The following is a 19,361-nucleotide window of genomic DNA, read 5'->3' as shown; positions in this document are numbered from 1 at the left end:
GCAATAAAAGCTGTTAAGAAGGAAAAAAAAAAAAAAAGAAAGTCTGGATACTTGACTTCACTCCCCAAAACCCACACAAGTGTGAAAGGAGAGAAATGACTCCACAAAGTTGTCTTTGGAGCTCCACATATATGCTAAAAGGAAATAAGTTACAATTCCTTTCCATTTTTTAAACATATATTTTATACATACAAATGTTTTGTTTACATGTATGTTAAGTGTACTGTATGCGTGCCTGGTATCTGCAAAGGCCAGAAGAAGAGGTCATATCCTCTGAGACTGGAGTTATAGATTGTTATAGCTTTACATGTGTGGGTGTTGGGGAAAAAACTCACATTCTCTGCAAGTGCACCAAGTGCCCATAATCTCTGAGCCATCTCTCCAGCACCCCCCCCCCATTCCTTTTTATAAGTCATTCACTAAGTATTATTAAACATTCTCTATGTGCATGGCAATATGCACTCCTCGGATGCAGGAAGCCCTGAATTTAATCCATTACAAAATAGATGCAATCTTTCTTCTTTTCTTTTTTCTTCTTTTGTTGTTGTTGCTGATGTTGTTGTCGGTGGTGGGGAAGGGGATTTCTTTCTCTTTGTTAGCCTTGGCTGTCCTGGAGCTTGCTTAGACCAGGCTAGCAATGAACTCAGAGATCCACCAGCCTCTGTCTCCAGAGTTCTGGGATACAGACAATAAACACTAAGAGTAATACCACAGGTGATAGTCCAGGGTGTAAAAAACCAAGCTTGTAAGATTTTCATGCAAAGCCCCATTCAAATGGTGAGAAAAATACCCTCCTGTGCCATCTTCCCAATTCTCTGGAGTGGACTGGGATTCTAATTCTTCATTTCTCTGTAATTATACTATGCATTCATATGTTACATGTAGCCTCCTTATACACAAAATGTACTATTCATACGTCTCTTCTTTTCATATGACGGTGTGACTTGACAGAGACAGACCAATGGAAAGTTAGAGGAGCAGAATCTACAAATACGCCAGTGGGGCTGGGCTTGCCCCCTTGCCCCGTCACTGCCTTGGCACATGCTACTCCTAGGTAGGCAGGTATTACTCTCCCTCCCTTCAGATTTGGGCCCACGAAAAGACAAATGAAAATAAATAGCTGTTACACAATATGAAGACTTTGTGGCTTCAGATGATCTTGTAGCAAAGGTGAGCATTGGCCATACTCAGATCCAGTTAACACTGATAATATAAAGCATGCATCTCTTTTAAAACTCTGTGGATAAAGAACTCCCACCTACCCCCAAAAGGGTGTTATATACAAATTAGCTCAGTAGAACTAAAGTATAGAGAAAAAAAAATACTCATCTTATCAAGAAACTCAGGGAACTGTTGTAGTGTCTATACTGAGAAACAGAAACGAAGATTACTAAACTTGCAGTTACTTGACAAAATTCACTAACCACTCAACAATGCTAAACAGATGACGTTCTCACTTTAGACAACTATATTCCTGAAGAAAGGTAAAACCAAAATACAGACTAAAGGATTAGTTCAAATGAATTACAAAAGCTGACCCTGAAGCAAGCCTGAAATACCTTATTAAACCTGGTGGTGCATTTAATAAATTTTGACTAAAATAATTTTAGGCAAGTACATCTCTATTTTCTAATAAATTCCAATTATTTGCATACCAGCTGTCCTTAGAATTAAGGAGTCCAAAAATTAATCAGAGTAAAGGGGATTAAAATAATTTTCAAAAGAAATTATGTATTTAGTAAGCCTGACTTGGTAGCTCACACTTGTAATCCCAGTGCGTGGGAGGCTGAGGCAAGGCAGCTGCCAAGAGCCTGAATCCAACCCAGACTACAGAGTTGCAGGACATACTGCCCTAAACATCACCACCACCAAAGACAACTTATCCAGGACCCCAAAGAATGACGTAACATCTATTAGTCTTGCAATGCTTTTTCTCCTACTCGATTACATCAATTGCACCGACCATTTACATCAGTATATCCCAAATCTACATTGACGCTCCTAGTCATGTCATATTCAGTGAAGCCGCAGTAGATCATACACTACTGGGCAAAGTTTTCTTTCTGTCTGTCTTTTTTTTTTTTTTCCCTGTAACAGGGTTTCTCTAGAAAACCTGTCTTAGATCTCACTAGGTGGACCAGGCTGACCCTTGAAATCACAGAGATGAACCTGTTAGACAAAATTTTTATACGTTCAGAACCATGGCTGTGAATGATCAGTACCTGCACCACTAGTTTATAAATGTCCGAGCTTCATTTCAAAGTGGACCTGGCAAAAGCATTACTTTATCTCATGTTCCAATTACAGGGAGAGGAAGTTGTTGCTGGCTCTGCTGCTGCTGTTAGCACCAAGGAGGTAGGGAAGGATACAGGCTATAATCCTGGCTTCGAAATTTACTATGTGATAAGTTACTTGAAACTTTGTACTTAATTCTCCCTCCCTTTCAGTAAAAGGGGAATCACAATGAAAACCTACAACACAGAATTGTCAAGCCGACCAAAGGAGAAAATATATGTAAAGCTCATGTTGGTGCACAGCAAGCACTCTGTAAAACTCAGCTACTGCAGCTCTGAATCCAGCTTCAAAGAGGCCATCATCTAGGACACGGGGAAACACTAAGCTCACTTTATACGAGGATTCTTTAAATATAACCCTTTATGAAAGACCAAACCCATTTACCAAATAATTATTTTTTAAATCAATGGGTTTTTTTTCCCGATTTTTATCAGTTCTTGTCACAATGATGACCACAATACTATAAATGAGAATCTGCATTCTAAAGATTATAAAAAGATCAAAATTTTAAAACAAAATGTTCTTGGGTTTCTGCTTGCAGAATGACTGCTTACGTGTCAAGGCCATTTTTACTCTTTTCATATTTTACAGGAACCACATGACTTGTGGTTAGAGAATTTAAACAGCTAACAAAGAAATTTTGGAGAAAATATGTTCAGTTTTCCTTCAAAAATAATTGAAACAATCGAAAATATTAAAATATCACATTCCAATATGTAATCAAATCAGATTTTCTAATGATTTTAAAAAAACATAGATTCATCATTAAAATTATAAATATAATGGGGCTTGAGAAATGGCTCAGCCATTAAAGGCTAAACTCACAACCAAAAATATAAAATACTACATATTAATCAACAATAGACAATGGTATCAAATTTCACAAAAGGAAACTTCAAATTTTCGTTCAGTATTTTCCCAGGACAGACCTTTAAAATGTAAATAAGAGAAGTAATCTCCGTGTCTATTACAGCAATGAAGAATTCATTGAATGTGAAAATTACTTTTAAAAAAATTAGAAAACCATTACTTTGTCTAGGCATACTTCATGTGACTAATTTAAGAATTCATTCCTGAGATGTTCTAAAAGTAAACCACAAAAGACTGTTGCTCGAAAATAACTGCAATGAGAAAATGAGTTTTTTTTTTCCTCAAGAATTAAAGAGGAAATGGCCAGAGGAAAGGGGAGTAGCATTTCCTTTCACACGTTAGGAAAATGTCAAAGAACTTTCAGGAGTCAAATCTCCTCGAAGTCTGATGTGAGGTCAAAGTTGTCTCAATGACAGGAAAACCAACAGACGCCAGATGACTAATAGAAAAGTTATCAAAAACACTTCTATGACCGGCAGTAATTCCAAAAGCATACAAAGTAAGACTGTCCAAGATGAAAAGACACAGAAGATTCTTGGGAGCAAAACAGTATTAATGACGATAGCAACAGTGTTATACACTGTATCAAGATTCTCACACTCTGGTTTCCTCAACATTTATTCTATTCATCAGGTAACATTTTAAATAACGAAAAGTAACGTAGATTCCCAAAGAGTGATCTAAATGTAAAAATAAGGTTCAGTCAACCGTGTGTCTAGTTGTTCTTTTTATTGTAAATCAAATCTGCTTCTTTCCACCAAAATAAAAAAAAAAAACTGCCAGCTTTATCTCCAAAAATCTAATAGACAGTTCACTAGTGATTAAAATATTATTTTTAATCCTTGCATTACCTCACAGCTAAAAATGTCAAGATACCACACCCAATATGTCTTTTTTCCCCCGTGGGGGAGGGGTCAGGGAATACGGGAGTAGGGACGGGAAACTACACGCTAACACCGAAGGTGATTTCCCTGGCTGGCTCCTCCACCCGAATCCGAGCGCACACGTTGCGAGGGGCGAACACAGGCCTCGGCCTCTGCAGGCTCCCTCCCTCACCACCCGTAGGGGTAGGAGCTGGAACACCTAGGGCTACTCACCAGCCGTAGTGCTGACCAGCAGGACGGCCCATAACAGCCAGGGCACCCGAAAGGGCCGCTGCAGCGAGGAAGTCATCCCTGGGCCAGCCAAGAAGCAGGAGGGCAAAGAAAAGAAATCAGGAAAGTAAATTCGGGTGAGAAATCCGGCCAGGAGGCTGCTCTTCCTGATTTATCCTGCCCGGATTACAATGCAGTTTGAAAGGACAAATGGCAGATGCGAGGACCTAGCTTGTAGAGCTCTCATTCCACTGCAGAATTTCCCTTCATTTCGCTCCCTCGTGGCTGGGGGGCTTCATTCGCCTAGGACGGGGTGCCTCGGTTCCCCAAACTGAAGGCATGTCCGTGGGGAAGAAGCAGGGAGCCCAGAAGAAACCCCTGCAATTATTTCCCTCGTAGTTTCACGATATCAAAAAAATAGCCAGATCTGGGAGAAAACATATCCAGAGTGCCGGGGAGTGGAGGGCGGGGACTCGATGGGAGCACTAAGGATCAGAACAAGTTCCCGACCGCCGGGAAGGGCGAAGCAGGGCAGGCAGCAGCGCCCGGCCGCCCGAGTCGCATCGCTCCCGACTCGGAGGACAGTAGGGTTCCTTTTAAAGTTTCGCTTCGTTGCTTCCTTCACTCTGATTTCGACATCAACAAATCCTTTCCGCCGACTGGGTCGAAAAAGGTGCCTGCTTCCATGGGCGAGCCCACGGCTTCCTAGGAACAATCGCGCGAGGGTCGCGCAGGCCGGGCCTCGGGGCGCGGGGGAGGGGAGGGTCGTGGCGGCGCGGCGAGCCCGGGCGAGCGACACGCGGGGAGGTGCGGGGTTAGCCCTTCGAGGGCGCTACGCCGGGGCCTCGCTCTCGGCTACTCCAGCCCCTCGCTCTTGCCTGAAGTAAATTCCACCATGAAAGCCCGGTCTCCTCCCGTCGATTGCGTGAACGAATCACAGTCCCCCCCGGAGGAATCCACCGCCGCCGCCGCCGCCGCCGCCGCCTCGTTCTCCGCAGCTCTGGGCTCCGGGCGGAGCTAGGGCGTCGCGGGCCGAGGGCGGGGGGCGGCGGGAAGACAGACGTAGGTGGCCGAGGAAGGGGTGGGCAGCAGAGCTTGCGAAACACCCTGAGCCCCTCCGGGAAGCACCTCCAGGGGTTCCGAGCAGACCAGACACAAAGGGGGAGTCGCCGCAGCTGCCAGTCTGAGGCGCTCCCGGTCACCGGAGTCGCCCCGCCTCCGCCGCCGCCTCCTCTCAGTCTCCGGCTCTCCAGCCGACCCCTGTCTGTCTCGGGCCTGTGGTGCAGCGCGGGCGGCGGCGGCGGCGGCGCCACAGAGCCGCACTGCGCCTGCGCGCCCGCGGCCCCGCCCGGCCCCGCCCCTCACTCCCAGGCTAGCTGGAGGGAGAGCGAGACCCTCGCCCCGCGTCTCCCGCCGGGGCGCCCGGGGCAGGGATGGGCCGTCCTGGGGAGGGCAGCCTAGGTCCCTTTCCTCACACACGCCAACGTTCCGCACGTGGATGCCGTGCGATCTGTGCAAGCGTGTACGGAAGGGCGGCCACAATCTTTTTGTTTAACGTAGTCAAAGGCTACCCAGGAAGGTGGGCGAAAAGCCTCGAAGGCACGCTGCCGTTGTTTGTAGCATCGGGCGCTTCCTCGATTTCCCTGAGAATCCCAACCGAGACGCCTTTCCCAGAAGCCAAGAGCGGGACCGCGTCGGGTCCCCCTCCGGTCACGGCGCAAACAAAAGCCTCAGTCGTGAAGACCGCGAAATTGACGTGTGTGCGCTAGTCTGGGTCGGGTTTTCCTCGAGCAGCCATCCCCGGGGCCTTCTTGGACGACTAGGCTGCTGAGCAATTGCGAGCTTGGGAAACCGGCGAGAAAACTTAAGCTCGCACACGGCGGGCGGTGCGTGCGCGTCTCCTACTCCGCCCGCACCTCTCCCGGGGAGGGTTTTATTCACAAAGGCCAGAGGGTCTTTGCAGGGCCCGTGAAAGAAGAACTGCGACACAGTGTAGTTGCCTCCAGGTATGGAGTGGGGTCCTAGCTCCTCACTCATCGAATGGAGACAACCCCGCCTGCACTGCAGTTAACTAGGACCACTTTAAACCTTTTTTTTTTTTTTAAATCTCAATTTGGTTTGATTCAGGCAACCAGGATAGGGGAGGGAGCCCCCTAAGGGGTCAGCCGACTTGGGTGGGATTTTGCTAGAGGAGAGGGGAGAAGATGACGTGCTTGGCGCCATGATCGGAAGTCTGGGTTTAATTCTTTAACTGCGAGGTGGAAAGATTGCGTGGGAGGGCGATCTTAAGAGGTGAAGTCTAGCCCTCCCTTCTCCCAGTAGGCAGAAAGGTTGTTCTGAAGGCTGGTTTTGCCGGTCTTTCATTGTAGCTAAGAGCAATTCCAGGATACATTCATAAACACACTCCTCAAGCCTTACTGTTCGCTTGCTTATTCAAGCCTCCTTTTATCTCTTTATCTGAACGTGATGTTAATAAATCACATTCCTTAAACTGGTTTCTGTTATCATAGTAAATATCTGCTATAATTAAGAGTTGTGGTAATACCTGCCCAGGGCTCTTTTTTTAGCTGAAATATTTTATACTGTTTATCCTTCAGGCAGAGAGTTTTTTTCTATATAATAAAATACCTTTTGAAAAATAAGGAGCATATGCATTAACTCTTTGGCTTTAATACCATATTTCGTTTTGCCTAAAAGGCCTAAAATAAGGAACTGGTATTGTTTTAACATTTAGCTTTCAAGACATGAGAGATCCAGTTGCCAAAGAAATGACAGATGTTGAAGGTGCAGGAAGTTTATTAGCTGGTGAAATACAATTTTTCTTCCTCGAATTGAGGTCAAGTACTTTATTATTCAATCATTATTTGCATAAAATTTTCCTAAGAAACATTAAGTACCCTTATACATGTTATAAATGTGTAATAAATTATGTAGGAAAGAAGTCTTAGGAAATTCATGTGGAAAAAGTTCATGCCACTAACTTAGCTGGAATAATTAATCAGCAGACCTCAATTTGCATGAAGCCCTCGTTCCTGTTGCCCTTACAGTAAAGATGTGACTATTCACAGTGAGAAGAAACATAAAGGAATTAAAACTTAGCAATAACTTAACTTCTACACAAGACAGGCAATACCAATCTAATTCCGGTGAACCCATGAGGCAGTGTGGCCTGGTCTGGTCTGGTCTCGCTTTGGCTGGGTTGTTGTTGTTGTTGTTGTTGCTGTTGTTGTTTTCTTGAGACAGGGTTTCTCTGTATCCTTGGCTGTCCTGGAACTCACTTTGTTGACCAGGCTGATGTCGAATTTACAGAGACCCGCCTGCCTCTGCCTCCCATGTTCTGGGGTTAAAAGCGTTCAAAACTGCCACCCAAGGGTCTGGCTGTTTATAAAACTAGACAAATGTCTTCTGCCAGAAGCAATGTGCGTTCTTATTTTATTAGCCAGTAAAGTCGCATGGCCAAATCTAACTTCAGAAGAATAGGAGACACAATCCTACTACCTTAAGAAGAAGACCCTGCACACTGAAAAAAGCCTTCGAATCATCCACATGTCCCAGGGATAGTCCCTAGGGTTCCAGTTATCAAAAGCACAACAAGTAAGGTATTCTAACAGATGGGGAAACTTAGAGGAAAGGAATCCAGGAATGAAGGGAAACAACACAGAAATCCAGGTAGTTAAACCAACACCATCTGAAAATCTGATGTGTCCTCACTGTGTGTTATGCTCCTTCATGGAGTCTTTCTTTCCTTTGAATGAGAGAACTGACAAAAAGGCCCCAGGTTAGGAGGGGACATTAGTTTGGGAAGTAATTGAGATAGAGTCCCAATATAGAGCCCTGGCTGGCCTTGAACCTGCCTCTTCAGTGCTGTGAGTATAGGCATGAGCCAACTGACCTGACTTAAACAGATTATTAGGTCTAGAACTGGAATAAAGTCCAAAGAGAATTCAGAGTTCACGTTCTACCAATGAAGACACATCAGAGTCGTCTCTGACAGAGCTCAGAAATACTAAATTATTCTAAGAATAAAGCACACGATCATTTTAAAAAAAAAGAAAGAAAGAAATCTTAACTTTAGCAGAAAAGCAGTGCAATGTTTGACACTGGATATCTATCCAGGTCAGAGTAACTAAAACTAAAGCTGTTTAGGTCTAGAGAGTTGGGTGCAGTGGTAAGAGCCATTGCAGCTCACTCAGGACGACTAGAGTTTGCATCCCAGCATTCATGTCAAGTGCTCACCAACTTCTGAAACTACAGGTCTAAGAGAGCCACGCCCTCTTTTAACCTTCAAGGGGACATGCTCTCTCCTGTGCACTTAACTTCATACAGATGCACACTCTCAAATCTTCAAATTAAAAAAAAAAAAAATATATATATATATATATATATATGCTTAGAATTTTTAAGATTTAAAGCCAGGCAGTGGTGAGCACTCCTTTAATCCAAGCATTTGGTAGGCAGAGGCAAGTGGATCCCTGAGTTCAAGTCCAGTGTAGTCTGTAAGTTCCAGGACAGCCAGGGCTCCACAGAGAAACCCTGTCTCACCCCCATGCCCAGCCCATCCCCCACAAGAAAGAAATTGTCTAAAGAAGACTTCCATTTTCCACAACTTTTTTTTTTTTTTTTGGTTTTTTCGGAGCTGGGGACCGAACCCAGGGCCTTGCGCTTCCTAGGTAAGCGCTCTACCACTGAGCTAAATCCCCAGCCCCCAATTTCCACAACTTTTTAAACAAATGTATTACTACTGGCGTAAGAAAAGCTCCAGGGTTCTAATGCAGATTACACAGCGAGCACCTTTACCCACTGAGTCATTTTACCAGCCCCTTTTTTCCACAATCTACTTGATTTAGTCTGGACTTCTCTACTGACATAGAACTCTTCACTACTGATACCAGAAATGATCTGCGGCTCAAAGACTAGATACAGGACTATAGCCAATGGTTTTTCCACCTGTGCCTAAGTTCCCAAAAATAACAACTCTAAGTCTAATTAGTTATGAATAAATGTCTAGATCATAAACTTTGACTTGTTTCCCCAACTACCTCATAACTTAATTATTCCCTTTATTCTATTCTATGAATGCCACATGGCTAGTTACCTTTCCTCAGTTACATGTGACTGTCTCTACCAGTGTTCTGTTCAGGGCAGACCTCTTCCTGGGCCTGACTCTCTCACAGAGTTTCTCTCTCCCTATCAGATGTCCCACCTCCTAGTTCCTGCCTCAGCTCATTGGCCATCAAATGTATTGACAGGTGATGCTTCCATACAAGAGGGCTGGAGAGATGGCTCAGCGGTTAGAAGCACTGACTATTCCGGAGGTCCTGAGTTCAAATCCCAGCAACCACATGGTGGCTCACAACCGTCTGTAATGGGATCTGGTGTGTCTGAAGAAAGCTACAGTGTACTCGTATACATAAAATAAATTAAGTCTTTAAACACACACACACACACACACACACACACACGAGATTCTTTCTACTCAGGACCTTCTGTTCTTTTCTTTCTTTCTATCTTCCTTTCTTCTTTTCAGAAAGGATTTCTCAGTGTAGCTCAGATTATTCTGGAACTCACTCTGTAGACTAAACTGGCCTTGAATTCGGAGATCTGCCTACCTCTGCCTTCCAAATTCTGGGATTAAAGCATACACCATTGTTGTTAAATCTTTTACTGAGGCTTGTAGTTAAAAAAAGAAACAAACAGGCTGGAGAGATGGCTCAGCGGTTAAGAGCAGTGACTGCTCTTCCAGAGGTCCTGAGTTCAAATCCCAGCAACCACATGGTGGCTCACAACCATCTGTAATGGGATCTGGTGTGTCTGAAGAAAGCTACAGTGTACTCGTATACATAAAATAAATAAATCTTTTTTTAAAAAAAGAAACAAACAAAATAAAAACAAAACAAGGTGAAGGAAAGCGTAAAACAAAGCACTACTTTCTGAAGTCCTTTAGCCACACACACCCAGGAGACCTTTGAAAGGATTATTACTTACCTTGAGATCACTAGCCACCATGTGAATCCACTCTTCCATTTACATAACCAAGAAACATTTGCTATTCAGTGTCCTAAGTTCTAGAGATTCTACAAGGAACTAGGGAGATATGTTTTCATTCTTTTCTTTAAAAAAAAAAAGATTTATTTATTTATTTATTTCATGCATGTGAGTGCACTGTCCCTGTCTTCAGACACATCAGAAGAGGGCATCAAATTCCATTACAAATGATTGTGAGCCACCATGTGGTTGCTGGGAATTGAACTCAGGACCTCTAGCAGTCAGTGCTCTTAACCGCTGAGCCATCTCTCCAGCCCAAAATGTGTATCCCAGGCTGGCCTCGAACTCCAGATCCTCCTGCCTCTGCCTCCTATAGCAAATCCTACCAACCTGCACCACCAGAACTGGCCATTCTCTTCTTTATGTTACATACTGGTGTTCACTTTCCATGGCCAGATCACATATTTAGCAGCTCAAAACAATACATATTGATCATGTCCCAATTCTATGAGTCAGGAGTGTGGGAACAGTTTAGATGGGCATTCTCACAACACAACAGCTCTTGTATTCAAAACAAGGATTAAAGTCTTGTGTTCAAGTTTGCCATAGCTAAGTCCCATCACTCTTGCCATATTCTAGTGGTAGGAGGTAAGTCACAAGTTCTATACACACTCAAAAGGAAGAAATTACACATCATACAGGATGTAAATTTGGGGCTACCTTTGGGTATGTTCATTATGTTGTTTTAGAGCAAGAAGAAACAACATGAGCAGCATAGCTGTTCTACCTTAGAAGGACTCAACAGGAGAGACTGAGGAAGAATTTCTTCGCCTGAGACTTATGCTATGTAACTAATGGCTAGGCAGAATTCTAATGAAAGAATCTTTTAGGCTTAAAAACTAGACAAAAGAGGCCAATAAGAAGGCTCAGAGGGTAAAAGCATTGACCACACAAGTCTGACGGCTGCAGTTGATCCCAGAACCCATGTAAAGGTAGAACAGGAAAAGTGATTCCACAAAACTGTCTTCTGACATCCACACACATGCCATGCGCTCTCTCTCTCTCTCTCTCTCTCTCTCTCTCTCTCTCTCTCTCTCACACACACACACACACACACACACACACACACACACACACTTGAAAATAGAGTCAGGCATAGTGGCACATAGTTTTAATCTCAGCACTCGGGAGGCAGAGGAAGCAGATCTGTGCATTCAAGGCCAACCTGGTCTACATAGTGAGTTCTAGGCCAGACTATGTTGTATAGTGAGATCTTAAAGGAATTTGGAAGACAAAGTTTGAAAAGTAGGGGTTGGGGATTTAGCTCAGTGGTAGAGCGCTTGCCTAGCAAGCGCAAGGCCCTGAGTTCGGTCCCCAGCTCCAAAAAAAAGAAAAAAGAAAAAAAAAAAAAAAAAAAAGAAAGAAAAGTAGACATAGCCGTGTCATATAAAGCTACCTCCAGACCACAACAACGGTGCGGATGATCGCCCATCTGTTCTGAGCTCTAGTCTCTTCCCTTTGACCCCTGAAACTAAATCATCAAGATTCCTTTGCTTACTGACTTCTAAGTAAGCGAAAGGGAGGTTTTGATGGTTTGAATGAGAAATGGCTCCCATAGTCAGAGATCTGAATACTTGAATCCAGTCAGTGGCACTGCTTGGGGGAGTTTGGGAGGCATAGCCTTGCTCGGGGAAGTATGTCACTAGAGGGTGGAGACTGTGATTATATAACCCTATCCCACTTCCAGTTTGATCTCCTGCTTCAAGCTTGTGGAGAGACTAGAGAGACGTGACTGCCCAGTCTCCTGCTCCTGCCAGAGTGCCAGCCTTTACTGCCACATCTCCTTCCCACAATGCACTCTCATATCTCTAGAACCAAATGGTATTAATAAATTCTTCTTTTTAGGAGTCGCCACAGTCATGGTATATTATGGCAACAACAGAAAAGAAACTACTCGAGAAGACAATACATTACACTCGAGCTCCTTAGAATGAACAAGATTTGTTCTTACTTATCCCAGGATAAGTACAGGCTCCATACTAGGAAGTTTCAGATACAAAGAAAACAAACTATCTGCTCCAGCAGAGCTCCGTGCTACCAAATAATCCACAGCTCCTCGAGCACACAGTCCTTTATGTGTCTTTTGCTCTTGGCTGTTTTGTCTGCCGAGAACATACTTTACCCTCTGATTGATTCATTAACTCTTGCTATTCTCCAGTCAGGTTAGACAATATCACCTATAATAAGATATTACTGGGACCACAAAATGGCTCGTCAGATAAATGTGTTGTCTCCAAACCTGGAGATCAGAATCTGATCCTTTGGACTTACAATGGTGGAAGGAGAGAACCAACTCCCAAAAGTTGTCCTTTAACCTCTACACAAGTGACATGATACTCAAGTACCAGTACACACACACACATGCTGTACACACACACATGCTATACACACAAATTAAAAAAAATGAGGGGCTGGAGAGATGGCTCAGAGGTTAAGAGTACCGACTGCTCTTCCAGAGGTCCTGAGTTCAAATCCCAGCAACCACATGGTGGCTCACAACCATCTGTAATGCGGTCTGATGCCCTCTTCAGGTGTGTCTGAAGACAGCTACAGTGTACTTATATATAACAAATAAATAAATCTTTAAAAAAAAATAAGATTCCACTGACTCCAGATTTCAAAAAAAATATTATTCCGTCTGTGCATTATTCATTTATAACTTTTTTTGAGATTTTAAAAAACTACTTATTTTATTTATTTATGCCCTAAATGTTGCCCCCAGCTCTTCACACACCCTGCCCCCTCACCCCTCACCTCTGCCTTTTATACAGTGTTCAATTGTCACACTGCATTTTGGTAACTTGTTTTCATTACTAAGTTGTAATTTAAAGTGAGAGACTCTGCAGCTGTGTCTGATTAATCCGGATCCCTAAAAAGGGATTAGCAGCAGTCCTCAAAACCCCACTGAAATATCTCAGGGAAATAAACCTTCCCTACATGATGAGAAACAAATTGGGATGCCTTTGGTCCCGATACTTGGGAGGCAGAGACAGCCAGATCTCTATGAATTTGAGGCCAGCCTGGTCTACACAGTGAGTTCCAGCCCAGCCAAGGCTATAACATGACCCTGTCTTAAAAGGACAAACAACAAAACAACAACAACAACAAAAAAAAAGGAGGAATATGAATGGTGCTGAAATCTTAGAAGTTCCTGGGTTTATCAATCGTCTATTTAACCTTGACAATGGATAGTTAAAACAGTTACTCTTTACAGCCATAATCCTTTTATTCCAGCAATATATTTTAAGGCTGTTTTATATTTTATTCGTACATCAAAATAACCTTTTTCAGGTTATATTCTCAATCAATGCCCCTTATTAAGGTTCATGTTGTGGAGTGTGATGGAGGATTGAGACAGAGTCTCACTGTATAGACCAGGCTGGCCTTTAACTCACAGAGATCCACATGCTTTTACCTCCTAAACTCTGAGATTAAAGGCACACACCACCCTGCCTAATCATATTTTATCCTTCTTCATACTCTGTTTTCACCTGCTCATAGCTAAATCATAGATTTTCTACTTAACTTAAATGCTAATATGTGAGAAGACTCTATAGTCTGCCTTCCATGTGCCCCTGTGACTCCCATTTTAACATTTATTTAGAGGCACAAAGACTTACGTAAGTTGGTAATCAATCAAGAGCTCTTATCAAACCCCTTCCAGCACCTCGCTTTACAAAAATACTCTGAGTATTCATCTTTGAAAGCTCTCTTCTTGTCAGCAATGACTACGGCAGGCATCTAATGTTGACATGGCGAAAGCATACAGTGCGTTCCTCTAGTTAGTCCAGACAGTTAATTATTCCTAGGTGAAAATATCATTTTCTTAGGAAGACTTGTGACATCAGAGAGCAGTCACCAAATCCTCTGAGGCTACAAACCCAGAAAATATCTAAAACATCCTCACCGAAATGAAAAGCCAACTCAGGACATAAAGACAAACACTTGGTCCTGTGTAGACTTCTCTGTATCTGGGGCTTTGGTGGGGGAGGATCACGAAGATCCTATTCATTACACATTCTGCAGATGTTTGATAATTTTCCAATACTTTCTCCAGTTATTAAGCACGTCTGCATTTTTTTCTCCCCACAGAGGCTAAGGCCACTGCATAAGCATTTGAGATCCACTCAAGTTTAAAAACAAGACCTTCATATGGCCTCGGATTCTAGTTTTTCTGGCTTTTGATAAATATTTATCTGGCCCTTCATAATGACCTCCAAATGACTGTGCTGGACTATCTGCTTTCAGAAATTACAACGATAATTTCAAGGGCAGAATTTGTGCAATAACGAAGCTACTGTAATACCCACACTCCCGACCTTAACCCTGGGCGAGACGAGTGAGTACACATCCACCCTTTGCAGAGGCTTCCTAAAACAAAGAAAATAACATCCAAAATGACTTTATTCTTTCTCAATCCAGAATTCCCCTAGTTAAAAACCAATTAAATGTTTAGAGATGGTCTCCAAATAAAACTAATTATGCCTTAAATTTGAACGACTGCTCAAATAGATTTCTTCTTCTTTAGAGCTAAAGAACAACTTCTATTTTTGTGTGCATGCACGTGTGTGTGTGTGTGTGTGTGTCACATATATGTGGGTGTGTTTGAAGGCCAAAAGAACGCCTCTAGAGCTACAGGAGGGGTTGGTGGGGGACAAACTGATCTGGCCTGGTTACAGGGATTCAAACTCGGCTCTCTAGAAAAGAAGAAAGTGTTCTTAACTGATGAGTCATCTCTCAAGACTCAACTTTTGTGTTTTGTTCTTGGTCTGAGACAAGATCTTGCCCTATAGCCTAGGCTGGCATGGAACTTTTGACATAGTTAAGGTTAGCTGAGGACTCAGAACAATCCTGCTGCCTCAGCCTTTCAAATGCTAAGATTCTAGTTGTATGCCACCATCTAAAAGACCAATTTTCTAAATCTCTTTTGTGGTAGGAAATTAAATCATACAGCAATTTTAAAATAAAAGTTTTGTTTAAATTATAGCTCAAAAAATTTGAAAACATAGCCAGGTGTGGTGGTACATATCTGCAATCTTTACATTCAAGGAACAGAATAAAAGGTCGGAAATTAAAGGCCATCCTTAGCTACGTACTGAGTTTCAGGTCAGTCCATCTCAAAACCAACCAACAAACCAACCATTCCACCAAAAAAAAAAAAAAAAAAAAAAAAAAAAAAAAAACCAAACCACTCTAACAATAAAAATAGTATTTAAAACATCATTTGTAAAGAGTACATATGCATATAAATTATATGTGTATACCCATATATAAATATCTATATATGTATTATACATATATGTATATTGTATTATTTTAATGTGTCTATCAGAATAGTAAATACATGTTAAAATAATACAAATAAACCTAAAAAACCTATTGTTGCCTTCTCCTAACAGATTCCTTTTGGGGAGACTGTTTTGAGGATAATTCTCATGTCAATCACTTTCTTTTGTCTACCATCCAAATGCTCTAAGAAACCTGCCCCCTCCCCCAAAATGCCCAGGTCTTTGTGGTGCACAGCTTTGATCCCAGCACTTGGGAGACAGAGGCAGGTGGATCTCTACATGACAAGTGAATCTGAGGCTACCCTGGAATTCAGAGCAAGTTGCAAGCCAGCTAGAGTTACATAGTGAGACCCTGTGAAAACAAACAAAAAAGCTAAAACTAAGACAGTTATTCTTTTGAAAACATGGAATAAAAAGTGAAACTATTAGAATTTAGGGTTCTGGGAGCTGGAGAGATGGCTCAGCAGTTAAGAGCACCGACTGCTCTTCCAGAGGTCCTGAGTTCAATTCCCAGCAACCACATGGTGGATCACAAGCATCTGTAATGGGATCTGATGCCCTTTTCTGGTGTGTCTGAAGACAGCTACAGTGTACTCACATACATAAAATAAAAAAATCTTTAAAAAAAAGAATTCAGGGTTCTTTTCTTCCCTCTCTCAAATATCACACAATGATTTTTCCAGATACTAAAAATAAATATCTTTAGAAAAATGTAGCACTTCCAAATTGCAGAAATGGCTTCCTAGCTCAGCATTACTCAGATGCACTGATTGCCAAGTTTTTATGTAAAACATCTGTAAGAAATCTTCTTTGTCATTATCTTGCCTTCCTACATCTCCGTATAATGATTTTCTCCCTCCCTGGACACAAAACTTTAGTAATAAGAAAAGGTGCAAGCATGGGGTTGGGGATTTAGCTCAGTGGTAGAGCGCTTGCCTAGCAAGCCCAAGGCCCTGGGTTCGGTCCTCAGCTCCGGAAAAAAAAAAAAAAGAAAAGGTGCAAGCAAAGGGAACTACAGTGAACTGATCACAAAACACTTTTCTAGTCAGAAAGTTAATGATCATGTCACAAGTCAACTGCCCACTGCTTATCTACCTAAGTGATACAAAGGACAGACTGCAGCTTAGCCTCTCAGCATCAGGAACAAAGGTTGTCGCCATCTTTCTGTCCTTGCCTTGCTTTTACTCTCGATGTCCAGAAACACTGAATCTCTTCCTTGTTTGGTTCTGGGATTGAATACATGCTAGGCAAGTTCTCTGTCAATGAGCTGCATTCCCAGACCCTGAATCTCTTACAGTTCTATGAACATAGCAAATCCTTTCACACACACACACACACACACACACACACACACACACACACTTTAAAACCAAAAATCCAGGACCTCTCTCTCCCTGTTGCCCACTCTGTCCTTTGAACTCCTAGGCTCCAACAGTCCTCCTAGCTCAGCCTCCTATGAGGCTGGGACTACAGGTATACACTTCCATGCCCTGCTCATATTGTATCTTTGTTTTTTATTTATTTATTTGTTTGTTTTTTTTTGTTTTGTTTTCGGAGCTGGGGACCGAACCCAGGGCTTGTTTTGTTTTTAAAGACAGGTTTTCTCTATGTCACAGCCCCACCCCACTGTCCTAGTACTCACTTTGTAGACTAGGCTGGCCTTGAACTCACAGAGATCTGCCTGCCTCTGCTTCCCAAATGCTGGGATTAAAGGTATGTGCTACCACGTTGGGCTAAGACGGGTTTCTCTGTAGCCCTTACTGGCCTGGAACAAGCTCTGTAGACCAGGTTAGCCTCTAACTTAGGGATCCTCCTCCCTCTGCCTCCGGAGTATACTCCAAGACTAAAGATGAACATTGTAGAGATAAGTTTCACGTTGTAGTCCAGGCTGCCCTCAAATTCACTATCCTGCTGCCCCAACCTCCTGTGGCATGCGGCAGTACACTGCCAGTTCAAGCCAGTTGTTAGTCTCCTCCCCACGTGCTCATCAGCTGGGGAAACTGATACTTTTTTTTTTTTTTAAGATTTATTTATTTATTATATTTAAGTACACTGTAGCTGTCTTCAGACACACCAGAAGAGGGCATCAGATCTCTTTACAGATGGTTGTGAGCCACCATGTGGTTGCTGGGAATTGAACTCATGACCTCTGGAAGAGCAGTCGGGTGCTCTTAACCGCTGAGCCATCTCTCCAGCCCGGAAACTGATACTTATCAGGGGGAGGAAACAAAGTTGACGTCATAGCTTGAGTGAATAACTTTTTCCTGTGTGAATGTTTGTCCTGAAGGCCCTTTTATCTCCTCTTAAAATGTCTTCCTCTTCCTCTAAACTTCCTTCTGTCTTCTGCTTCCTTCTCTGCACAAGCCTCTACATCTCCTTGGGTTATTGGGTTACACGTTGTTCTTCTGCTAATCTATTGGTTGCTAGTCTATCTGGGGTCCTTAATTGTATCTGAGAGGAGGGAAAATGTTCGTTGACACATTACAGATTACGCTAGCGATTGCCCAGTGTTGGAAGGCAGCTGTGGTAGCTGGCAGTAGAGGTAGTAAAGGGGTATGGCTGCTGCTGACTGAAGTGTCTTGTTTACCCCTCTCCTTCTCTCTCTCCCTCTCCCCTCTCCCCTCTCCCCTCTCCCCTCTCCCCTCTCCCCTCTCCCCTCTCTTCCCTCTCCCCTCTTCCCCCTCCCCCTCTCCCTCTCCCTCTCTCTCTGCCTTTCCTGAATTATTCCACTTAACTTCAAACTAACTCTAGCTATCTGTTCTGTTCTAATCTTCTGGCTCTCTCTCATTCTGTCTTCACCAGTGTCCAGCTTCTTCTCTCTGTAACCCATCTCTGTAAAACTCTGCCAGTAAAATTGCCTCCTCTCTCTCTTTCTGTGTTATCTCTTAAGTCGCCTCTCTTTTGTCTCTGTTCTGGTGAGAGTTGGCCATTTCCTATTCTGTCAAAGCTTTTTCTGATTCATCACTCTGTCTGCCACTCAATTAGTCACCACTTTCAAACATGGATGCTTCCTTCTACAAACTAACTTTACCTTCATCGTTTGGGATTAAGAGTGGGTACTAAGGACATGCTTGTATTCCAGCCAAATGGATTAAAGGTGTATGCTAAGGGCTGAGCCACACCACAACTAGAAAGTTTTTTTTCACTAAATAACATAATCTCGAAGTTGTAGTGTGATCAAATATCCTTCAATAGGAGGATCAAAATCTTGAGGCAAGCCTGGACTATATAATGGGAACCTCCCCCAAATCAAAATCTCAAGAGTTGGAACATAGCTCATAGCAAATACAAGGCCCTGCATTTGATTTCTTTTTGGGTGAAGGAAATGCTCTAAACTTTCTTTTTTAAGATTTATTTATTTATTATATATAAGTACACTGTAGCTGTCTTCAGACACCCCAGAAGAGGACATCAGATCGCATTGCAGATGGTTGTGAGCCACCATGTGGTTGCTGGGAATTGGACCCAGGACCTCTGGAAGAGCAGTCAGTGCTCTTAACCACTGAGCCATCTCCACAGCCCCTGCTCTAAACTTTTTTTTAAAAGAATTATTTACTCATTTTACATGTATGCGTTCACTGTAGCTGTCTTCAGACATAGGAGAAGAGGACATTGGAACCCATTATAGATGGTTGTGAGTCACCATGTGGTTGCTGGGAATTGGACTCAGGTCCTCTGGAAGAGCAGTCAGTGCTCTTAACCGCTGAGACATCTCTCCAGCCCCGCTCTAAACTTTCTAAAACTGGTTGCAGTGGAATTCAACAACTCC

General features: G+C 43.0%; 1 protein-coding gene across 4 annotated transcripts in view; it reads right to left on the bottom strand.

Moving 5' to 3' along the window:
* Bmpr2 (bone morphogenetic protein receptor type 2) overlaps positions 1–5,584 on the bottom strand; it is a 115,412-nt gene extending 109,828 nt beyond the window's left edge. Inside the window, exon 1 of one of the 4 annotated variants that reach the window (XM_006244951.5) lies at positions 4,263–5,584. In XM_006244951.5, the coding sequence (XP_006245013.1) occupies positions 4,263–4,338 (76 nt within the window). In that variant the 5' untranslated portion in view covers positions 4,339–5,584. The remainder of the gene's footprint in view (positions 1–4,262) is intronic. The other 3 variants (XM_063266598.1, XM_006244952.5, NM_080407.1) reach the window with 3 other exon arrangements.
* Between the last annotated feature and the right edge of the window lie 13,777 nt (positions 5,585–19,361).

Source organism: Rattus norvegicus, chromosome 9 (genome assembly GCF_036323735.1).
Source record: "Rattus norvegicus strain BN/NHsdMcwi chromosome 9, GRCr8, whole genome shotgun sequence".
NCBI lineage: Eukaryota > Metazoa > Chordata > Mammalia > Rodentia > Muridae > Rattus > Rattus norvegicus.
The sequence above is the reverse complement of the archived record's forward strand: the minus strand, read 5'-3'. Positions and strand labels throughout refer to the sequence as shown.